The 9,941-nt window shown below is 36.0% G+C and overlaps 1 protein-coding gene across 1 annotated transcript; it reads left to right on the plus strand.

The window, feature by feature from the left end:
- The first annotated feature begins 86 nt into the window (after positions 1–86).
- LOC137730701 (LRR receptor-like serine/threonine-protein kinase FEI 2) lies at positions 87–9,488 on the plus strand. The gene is made up of 14 exons (XM_068469661.1): positions 87–309; positions 1,035–1,249; positions 1,685–1,820; positions 2,621–2,692; positions 2,797–2,868; positions 4,963–5,034; positions 5,508–5,579; positions 5,687–5,758; positions 6,008–6,102; positions 6,310–6,477; positions 6,570–6,902; positions 7,410–7,655; positions 8,279–8,412; positions 8,783–9,488. Exons 2-14 carry the CDS (start codon positions 1,153–1,155, stop codon positions 8,999–9,001), a joined length of 1,788 nt encoding a protein of 595 aa, XP_068325762.1. The 5' UTR covers positions 87–309; positions 1,035–1,152; the 3' UTR covers positions 9,002–9,488.
- Positions 9,489–9,941: the final 453 nt, after the last annotated feature.

A 9,941-nucleotide genomic window follows, 5' to 3' on the forward strand; every position in this document is an offset into this window, starting at 1 on the left:
TCCTTCATTGTTCTCGCTTATTCTCTTTTCCAATCATTTATTTATTTATTTATTTTCTAAGTTCCACTTGCTCACCTCCTCACACACACACACTCTCTCTCTCTCTCTCCCTCTCTCCCTCTCCCTCTCTCCTGGCTTAGGCATCACCCAAATCTCAGAGACTGGGGAGTGCCAGACAGAGTGGTGCGGTGTCGTTTTGGCTTCTGGTGCTTACGTCTCTCCGCCGCTGCTCAATTGCTCAATCTGCATTGCTTTCGTCTCAGATCGATCAAAAACCAGAGCAGCCTCTTTATCTTTCAACATTTATCGGTAAATCTGACTTCAATTTCACTTCAAGATTTTACCTTTTTTTAACCATCTAAGCTTAACTGTGTTCCCTTGTAATTACTAGTGAATTGGAGGGCAATTGACTTGGTTTTAACTCTTAGGACCGGCAGTGGACATGGATTTTCAAAAGTTTCTAATTTGAAAAATTGAAGAGTTGATGATGAAGCTTAAGATGTTGTGTTTGTGGATGTTCCTTCTTTGTTTTAGGATAATTTCGATGCATTATTACTAATTGCATTTATTGATTGACATTGTTTGATTAACCCTGATTGCTGTGAGCTTGTTGTAGTGAATTACATATTGGATAATTTCGTGCTCAATTTCGTTGGCTTTTGACGGTTTAATACCCATTTTCCCGGGTCAATATGCAAGGACTTACTGTTTCGTTGTCTTTCCCTTGATCTTTTTAAATTTGGTTGTATATTGTTTTCTTGCAATATGTGCTTTACTAGTTCGTGAATGCACTTTTACTTCATTACTTACCGTGTGTGTCGTAATTTAATTGTACATGATGCCTGTATAGTTCCTTTTCATTTTGCACCCCATTTATGGGAATTCTATTGGTTAAGATTGAAGTGTAGAGCGTGACTATCATTTGCTAAGTCTAACAGATAATATTGTGTGATGTATTGGAATGGATGAGCAAGCAGCTATTCGTTTTTGGTCGCGTTCAAACTGCTATTAAAATTAGTCATGTTCATTTTCAGGTTTCCTTTTTGTTTCATTTCCAGCTGCTGGATGTCAACGTCAACTAGAAGGAAGCATTGTAAACCTTGGCTTGACAGATGAATTATTGTTGCTGTATTATGCTGGACCAGTGCCACTATGGGCATCTTTTTGGTGAAATGGAGAGGGCTCTGGCTTCTTTACGTTCTTTTGCTTTATATAACAAGGAACGAAATTAGAGCTATCAGTCCTGATGGTAATTTGACATATTTTAGTTTTTCATTTGTCCTTTTCTTTTCTTTTTTCCTTTTTCTTTTTCTTTTTTTTTTTTTTTTTAAATTTTGAGTCCAAATTATAACGGATGAGAAAATATTGAAGATATTCTGACACAGTGACATCTTATACCACGAGGAATGGTAAAAAAAATTCAGTGATGCCAAGTATGTGTCCATAGTAGTGTTTACATCTACTTAAGTTGAAAAATTGGTTGTGCTAGTGTATCTAGAAATTTAAAAAGATTGGATAGTTTGTCATCATAGAATAGAGCGGCCGAGTATATTTTTTGAGCAGGTATTACATTATGGCTTCTTTCTTTTGTTTTTTTAACAAATAGAGTTATTACATTATAGATATTGGTCAATCAAAGGATACGACATGCCATAATCTGATATAGATATTCATCTATTTGTAGGTGAGGCACTTCTAAGCTTCAGGACAGCAGTTGTTAGTTCAGATGGTATCCTTCTTCGATGGAGACCAGAAGATCCTGATCCATGTAATTGGAAAGGAGTGAAATGTGATGACAAAACAAAGAGAGTAATCTACTTGTAAGCGTTAATGCCTACAATTATGTTTTGTTAATCACTTTCTGTGCTTATCGAACAAACACTTGTTTCATGGGATTTATGTTTATGGTTTTGGTTTTTGTTTTTCGCTTGTGGTTGATATCCTGTATTTGTTTTTTACAAGTTCTTGTCTCCTACTAAAAGAACAAAAGATTATGTATTTCTCATCTCCACATTGGAGATGGGCACCTCTTTCGACATTGTTCTTTCATAAGACATAGTCTTGGTTTTGAGGATGTTTGGTATTTTCAGGCTTGCCCATGAGATTATTATCTTTTGTTGGAATATAATGCTCTGTTCTTGGGGGGTAACAAGAAAGCTGTGGCTCTCTGGAGGTGTACGATTTTGGCTCTTACATGGAGTCATGGACTATATGGTTGAAATGAAATAAGTAATGTTATTTTTTTCTATTATAATGCAAATTGAGGAGGCTGAGAACTAAAAGTAACCCCACAACAGAAATAATATAAAATGAAAAGTAGTGTAACGTAACTATCTAATGGGGGTCATTTTGATCGAATGGATATCCTACCTGTACAGTGGCATTGAGGCATATACATTACTTAGCCCATTCGCAAATAGACGATTGAGACCTAATTTATTGTTCATTTGATCTGCGGAGGGCGTATCATGCTTAAACCTTCTGTCCTTTTAAATAAAGATGTGTCCACTTTTCAATAAATTTTCATCCTTTTTAAAATTAAAAAAAGGTTACAATGCATGAGTGTCGTAAATTTTGTGTGTTACAGTTATGAGTTTGTTTCTCATGGCGTATCTTGCAGGAGTCTTGCTGGTCACAAATTAAGTGGATATATACCTCCAGGCCTTGGGAAGCTAGATCAGCTAATGATTTTGTATGTGATGTTAAGAGATATAATAGCAGTTATGGTAATTGATGTATCTTTGTTATATCAAATTTTCTTCTCTGACTGATTATGTCTGATGTATCATGTTGTAGAGCTCTTCATAACAACAACTTTTATGGGACTATTCCTTCAGATCTGGGGAATTGCACACAGTTGGAGCGAATGTAAGTCCACCTGTGCGAATTGTTATCTTACAATAATTGTTCTCATGTTCACTACTGCATGATGTTTGTATATGGTTCTAACCAGTTGTGGTCGGAGATCGTTTGATAATGTGATTTGGCAAAAAAATTGGTTGAATAACAGTGATTTGCCTATAGTTGAATGAAAAACTTTACTTCAGAAGGCTTTTTGTGAGAATCTAATATCTCCTGTCGTGACAACTAGTGCAGGAATAATTATTGCATCTAATCTCTTCTTAATAAAATTCTAGACAAATTCAATAAATTTTGGTCTTATCATCCTCAGTAGAATTGAGAGTTATACTGATTGAAGGCTTATTATCCATATGAAATTTCACAGGAACAGCTTGTTTAAAATTCAATTCCTTGAACAATATGTGTAACCAATAATAATTCACAAGTCCCGTAACCCATAACCTGAAATTTCTGCTTTCGCACTTGATATCGCAACAATTGATTGTTTCTTAGTTTCTGGCTGACAATGTTCACAATGAAGGTGTAGTAGCTTAGAATATACCTTCTATCACCAACAGAAACAACCTCCTAGGTGCCCCTGCATACTTCCTTTAAGTGTCCGTTCTTTGAAAATAAAAATCCCTATCCAGGAGCATAGTTCAAATATCACATGTAAAACTACCTCTGGATGGGGAGAATGGGGTGCATGCATAAACTGGCGGACTACACTCACAACTTAAGCAATATCAGAATATGTGTCCAAAAGGTAGATAAGTTTTACATTAAGCTTTTAATACCTTTCATCAACATGATTGGTTCATTTTAAGTATCAACTGGTTTACCTAGCATCCCTCTATCTTGAAGAAGATGCATTTTGTTTGGGAATATGCATTTTCCTGGGCAACGTCTTCTATACAAAGAAGTTATTTAATTTCTCCCAACCCTTTGATCTTTCTCATATTCATTGACAAAGTGAGTTTTTCAACATCTCCTAAACATCATTCCCAGCAACAATAGTATCACAAAATACAATAGGAGCTGCTTTATTACCTTGAAAATGGAAAATAAGTACAGTGTGACTAGTACAGCTTAGTTTATAACCAATTTTCACACTTGGCATAGTTATTTGAAACTCGTCAAACCAAGCACTAGAAAATTGTTTCAATTAATACCATATTATAGAATATGGATATAGTGTAGGAAAATGGTATATTTATCCTAATTTTTACTCACAAATAATAAGATAGAGCGGCAAAGAGTGCTCCTAGTTGATCCTCTGTGTGTTGCTGCTCTGCACAGTTTCAGATGTGACCTCGGGCACATCTTTTTCTTTTCTTTTTTGTACTTTATTTATGAAAAGAAAAAAAAATGATTTTTTTTCGTTCACATGCACTCCGAGACCATCAATATAAACTTCCTCCACCAGGGTTCACATTCCTCACACAAACTAAAAAAGATACCGATCTTGGATGGTTGTTGAAGAGGATAAGACATAGATGAAATTCATCTTGGCAGGTGGAGCAAAAGTGTCTCTGATAATTGGTACCATAAGTCTTCCTTTAAAAAAACATTTGTAGCTTTATGAATAAATCCTTTGGCTACTAGTTGTGCATTCTTTCATTCTATGGTACCATTTGCATTATGTTTGACCTTGAATGCCCATTCTACCAAACAATCCTCTTACCTTTTTCTATCATCCCAGTACCATGTTTTTTCAATAGCCATCATGCTTTCTACACAATGTTCTAAAAATTGCTAGGCGGTAGTCGGGTGGCGGGTAGGGTCCTAGTGCCTTGCGGACTGGGCAGGACCTAGGCAGTTTTAGTGTTTTTCTTTTCCCTTCATAGTATCTTTTATTTAACTTGTGCTTGAGTATATTTTGACCAAGTTGTAGCTTTCACAATTTGATTGACATTTGCAATAAAAAAAGTCCCAAATAATATCTGTATTTTCTTTTGAATTGGGCAATCCAGTTATGGAATTTTCAGTTATAGGATGTAGAATTTTCATAATTTGTTTACATTTCAATAGAAAAGTCTCCAGTAGTTATATCTGCGTTCCATTTTGAACTGTATAATACTGTTTGTATCATGCTGAAGTTGAGTTGTTTGGTTGCTGCAGATACTTGCAGGGTAATTACTTAAGTGGATTAATTCCAAGTGAATTGGGAAAGCTGTCAGCCCTCAAATTTTTGTGAGTTGTTTCTAACATGCTGATCAATGTTCAATAAAAAAAGTTTTTCAATTTATTTTTTACTTCATTCACCTATTTTCTGTGTGGGTTAAGAATAATTTGAACAAGGTAGATTTGTAGATGTGCTTACTACATTTGTGGCTACGCAATTTATTTTCAATCAGGATATGCATTCATTGTTGAACGTTTAAGTAATTATCTCATCATTACCAAATGTAAGAATGCCACTGTAGTCTGTAGATACCATACGACTAATGTATTTGTGCCTAAAATAATCTACGCATAAAATTTCGAGTTTCATATTATACCTTGTAGTTAGTGAAGTAGGATTTAAAGATACTGTTTGACACTTCTGACGCTTCTTCGTTCCTAGTTCAGCATTATGTCATATTGCTTTCAGTTAAAGCTTTGTTGTTGTTGTCGAGGATATCTCTGTTATTATTTTATCACTATTCTATGATTTTATATTGCAGAGATATTTCAAGTAACTCTCTCAGTGGAAATATTCCTGTGTCACTAGGGAAGTTGGATAAGCTTGTTGCGCTGTGAGTTGCCTAATTCCTTGTCTGTCTTGTTAAAACTTGAATATTGGTGTTTTATTGAACATAAAATCATGTAATTTATTGCTTAATGGAATCTTGACTTCCTGTAGCAATGTGTCAAACAATTTTCTGGTTGGACCAATACCATCTGATGGAATGCTTACCAACTTACCTGAAAGCTCGTAAGTACTAATCATCTGGTAAAATGTTGTGTTCTTTTTTTTTTTTTTTTTTTTTTTTTTTTGTTTGTGAAAAAGAGAAAGGATTATTCTCATGTCATTGCCTCTCTACATTCTAGATGGTGGGACTTAGCTTAAGATCTCTATTGTGCCCCAGTTACTAACTGACCTGTTATACCCATATTAAACTATGACAATGTAGTCCCCAATGATTTTCATGCTCTTTAGAGCCATTGACACATTTCTGTGCAGCTTTGATGGAAATCGTGGTTTGTGTGGGAAACAAATCAATCTGGTATGCAAAGATGTCCCTGGGGAATCACCAAATTCCCAATCTCCAAGCTCAGGTAAACCTCCTTGGATGTGAAATAGATGGGTGCAATGTTTGTGATTATCTAGAGACTCTTTAGAACGTGAAAGCCTTCAAATTATTTTGGTTTCACTATGACTTCTCATGTTGGTGAAGTCCTTGGAGAATTTTAAAATTTCCCTCTGGAGAATCTCAAGTGCTGACAACATTATGGTACTCATACTTAGTATTGAAACTTTTGTAGAGCAAAATCAAGGTGGAAAGAAGAAATACTCTGGTAGGCTACTTATCAGTGCATCAGCAACTGTGGGTGCACTTCTTTTGGTGGCTCTCATGTGTTTCTGGGGTTGCTTTCTTTATAAAAAGTTCGGTAAACATGACAGTAAAGGTCTTGCAATGGATGTTACTGGAGGTACTGGTTACTTTCTGGCTTATATTTGATTTACGTCAACAAATCTTGAGTTCCTAGTTTTTGAAATCTGACCAACAGTCTTGTTGCTCCAGGTGCATCAATTGTAATGTTTCATGGAGATTTGCCATATTCTTCTAAAGACATAATTAAGAAGTTAGAGACTTTGAATGATGAACACATAATTGGTGTTGGTGGCTTTGGAACAGTGTACAAGCTTGCAATGGATGACGGCAAAGTATTTGCATTAAAAAGAATTGTAAAGATGAATGAGGGGTTTGATCGTTTTTTCGAGAGGGAGCTAGAAATTCTTGGAAGTATAAAACACCGGTACCTAGTGAATTTGAGGGGCTATTGCAATTCTCCCACATCAAAATTGCTAATCTATGATTTCTTATCTGGTGGAAGCCTTGATGAAGCGCTTCACGGTTAGATGTCTTCTCTTGTGTTTATTTTCATTGCTTTAACATGTTGCATGTGCATCTGGTTTAGATGAATGATAAAGTTATTATCTATACATGAAGTTAGGGGGGTAATGAGTGTAGGACCCGGAAAGAGAAGGTTACAGAGAGTAAATTAAAAAAGAAACCATAAAAGGAAACTTACTGTCTGCAAGAAATTCAATACTTAAACCTGTCCAACAAAAGGACAGTGGTACCTTCGAGTTTATACAAATCCAAATAAAAATACTTGAATAAAGTTAACCATAAATGTGTCTAATAACCTAAACTCACCATGTGATGTTGCACATAAGTGTTTAGATGCACATCATGATCTCCATCAAAGGAACACGTGGCATTGATCAGGCTCAGTATTTGGTATACATATGTACTTTTCTTGATAAAAGTTTTTAAAATATTTTACTGCACATTATACATATTTGTTACAAGGAAATAAACCATTGGAACAATAATATTTCATAAACCATTGAACAGAAAGATCTGAGCAGCTTGATTGGGATGCACGATTGAATATTATTTTGGGAGCAGCAAAAGGCCTGGCTTACTTGCATCATGATTGCTCACCTAGGATCATACATCGAGACATAAAGTCAAGCAACATTTTACTTGATGGAAGTCTTGAGGCACGCGTATCTGACTTTGGACTTGCCAAACTGTTGGAGGACGAAGAATCGCACATTACAACAATTGTTGCGGGAACATTTGGTTATCTGGCTCCCGGTAAGAAAATGTTATTGTAGTTTCTGTTTTGTTATGCTGAGCTCTCAACTCTTTGAACGTGGATATTGTTCTATAAATTATGGGAATGATTCTGCACACCCCTGTTTAGTTCTTTCCATTGATTCCCCTTTGAAATAAGCAGGGGAGTGTAGGGGACAAAAAAGGTGTGGAAATCACTTCCTATTATAATGACTAGATCCATGGTAGGTGGAAATAAATTATTACGATTTTCACCTATAGCAGATTTTCACGCTCTTCCATAACAGTTTCTGTGCATAATTAAATTTGGAGTAGTAAGTGATACAAAAGTGTACTAAACTAAACAACCAAATGGAGCAGCATAGCAGCCTAAAATAGCCTGTACAGTGGCAGAATAACAAACAACACAATAGAACTCCCAAGTAAAAACTAAACACAATTGAATGCATTTACATGCACTTACAACTGCTCCAGTTATAGGTGTCTGGTAATGTACATGCTTACAAATCAGCTTCCTGATGAAATGTGTTTTTGTTACACAAAGGGAGGAAAACTTTGTGTGTGCTGGCAGTTATTTCTGAAGTAGTACGATACAGTTTTTGTTAAATTTATATACAACCTGAGTGATATGACCTCATTGGCAGAGTATATGCAAAGTGGCAGAGCAACTGAAAAGACTGATGTTTATAGTTTTGGGGTCCTTGTGCTTGAAGTATTAAGTGGAAAACGACCCACAGATGCATCATTTATCGAGAAGGGCCTCAACATTGTTGGCTGGGTATGTCTCTCTATGTGTGGTTTTTGTCAAAAATAATATTGCTTTTTGACATGAAGCTAAATCAGCAAGTGTAAATCATGTCCTCTAAAGTTGACTGCAGTATGGCCATGTTTGTTTTAGCGTTTATAAAATTCAGTTGGGAATAGTATAAGCATAGTGAATTGTGAACTGCATATCCATGTCAACTGCTGGAAATCAATTGCACGTGTTGAATATAATAGGTGAAAGAATGATAAAGAAAATATTTTGGTTTTGATTGATTGTTCCAGTCAAGTAAATATTATGTAAAGTTCCTTAATGATATCATTTTTGGAATGGGTATCGTTTCTTCAAGTTAGGTCTTCTAATTTATCTGCAATTCCCTCTGCAGTTAAATTTTCTGGTCACAGAAAATAGGCAAAGGGAAATTGTTGATCCACAGTGTGAAGGGGTGCAAGCTGAAAGCCTTGATGCCCTGCTTTCTGTCGCCATTCAATGTGTTTCTTCAACTTCAGAAGATCGACCCTCTATGCACAGGGTGGTCCAGCTGCTTGAATCTGAGGTCATGACACCATGCCCTAGTGACTTCTACGATTCCAGCTCTGAGTAAAAAGGCTTTGTGCAGATGGCAAGTCTGAATTTGCGTTTACATCGCTGTTGTATCAGATATGTAATGCAAACAGTGGAAGGGAATCAGAATCTGTGAAGGTACATTAGCCAATTCATTCGTTCATTCTTTCTTCAGAAAGACTACAATTAGAAGCTGGCATGCACATCTGTTGTCCACATTGCCTTTGTTCAGACATCGTATTCATCATCAACGAGACTCAGGATGCAATTTGCTCCTTTTGTTCTCCGTTTGTGCGGTTGCGTTCAAACTCTTGTAATTCCTCTTGCCCGTTCACCAAAATTAAGTGTATATGATATTTATACAAATAGGTCACTCTGCAAGTGATTTCTTGTTGATGCCATTTTTGTAAAATATGATTACGTGACAATAAACAGTAGGATGTAGGAGCACCTGCGCCCGCTGTTTTTCTTTCGTTTGTAATATTATGTTCCCCCCTTCATAATTTTAATTCTTAGTCTGCCTTGATCTTGATTTAAATGTTTTTCCCTAATACGATTTGCAATGCCTATTCTGTTTGCGCTGGATTGCCAATCGACGGGTCAATTTCTTGTTTGCTGTAAATAAATATTATAGAGATGGGGTTCCGACAAACATGGAATGCTTCCCACTGCCTATGCCGCAGGAGAGATTTCTCTTGCATCCAATTATAGTTTGAGTAGCGTAAGTGCGTAACTGGCCAATCAATTCTTGTCACGTATCTATAGGAAACGTTGAAAAACTATTAACATGCAAACAAGTGCATCAAACGTTTATAAACCAAAATAATATATCGAATAGAGGTGTATTTGAGCCAGAAGGGTAGCTTAGCCCTCACAATAGACTAGCACTAAAGTGGTTTAAATTCGTCTCTAGCGAGAATTGACTATAAAACTTCTGAAGAGGAGTACCATTAGACCGTAGTACTAAGTGACAGATCTTA

Source organism: Pyrus communis, chromosome 4, assembly GCF_963583255.1.
Source record: "Pyrus communis chromosome 4, drPyrComm1.1, whole genome shotgun sequence".
Taxonomy (NCBI): domain Eukaryota; kingdom Viridiplantae; phylum Streptophyta; class Magnoliopsida; order Rosales; family Rosaceae; genus Pyrus; species Pyrus communis.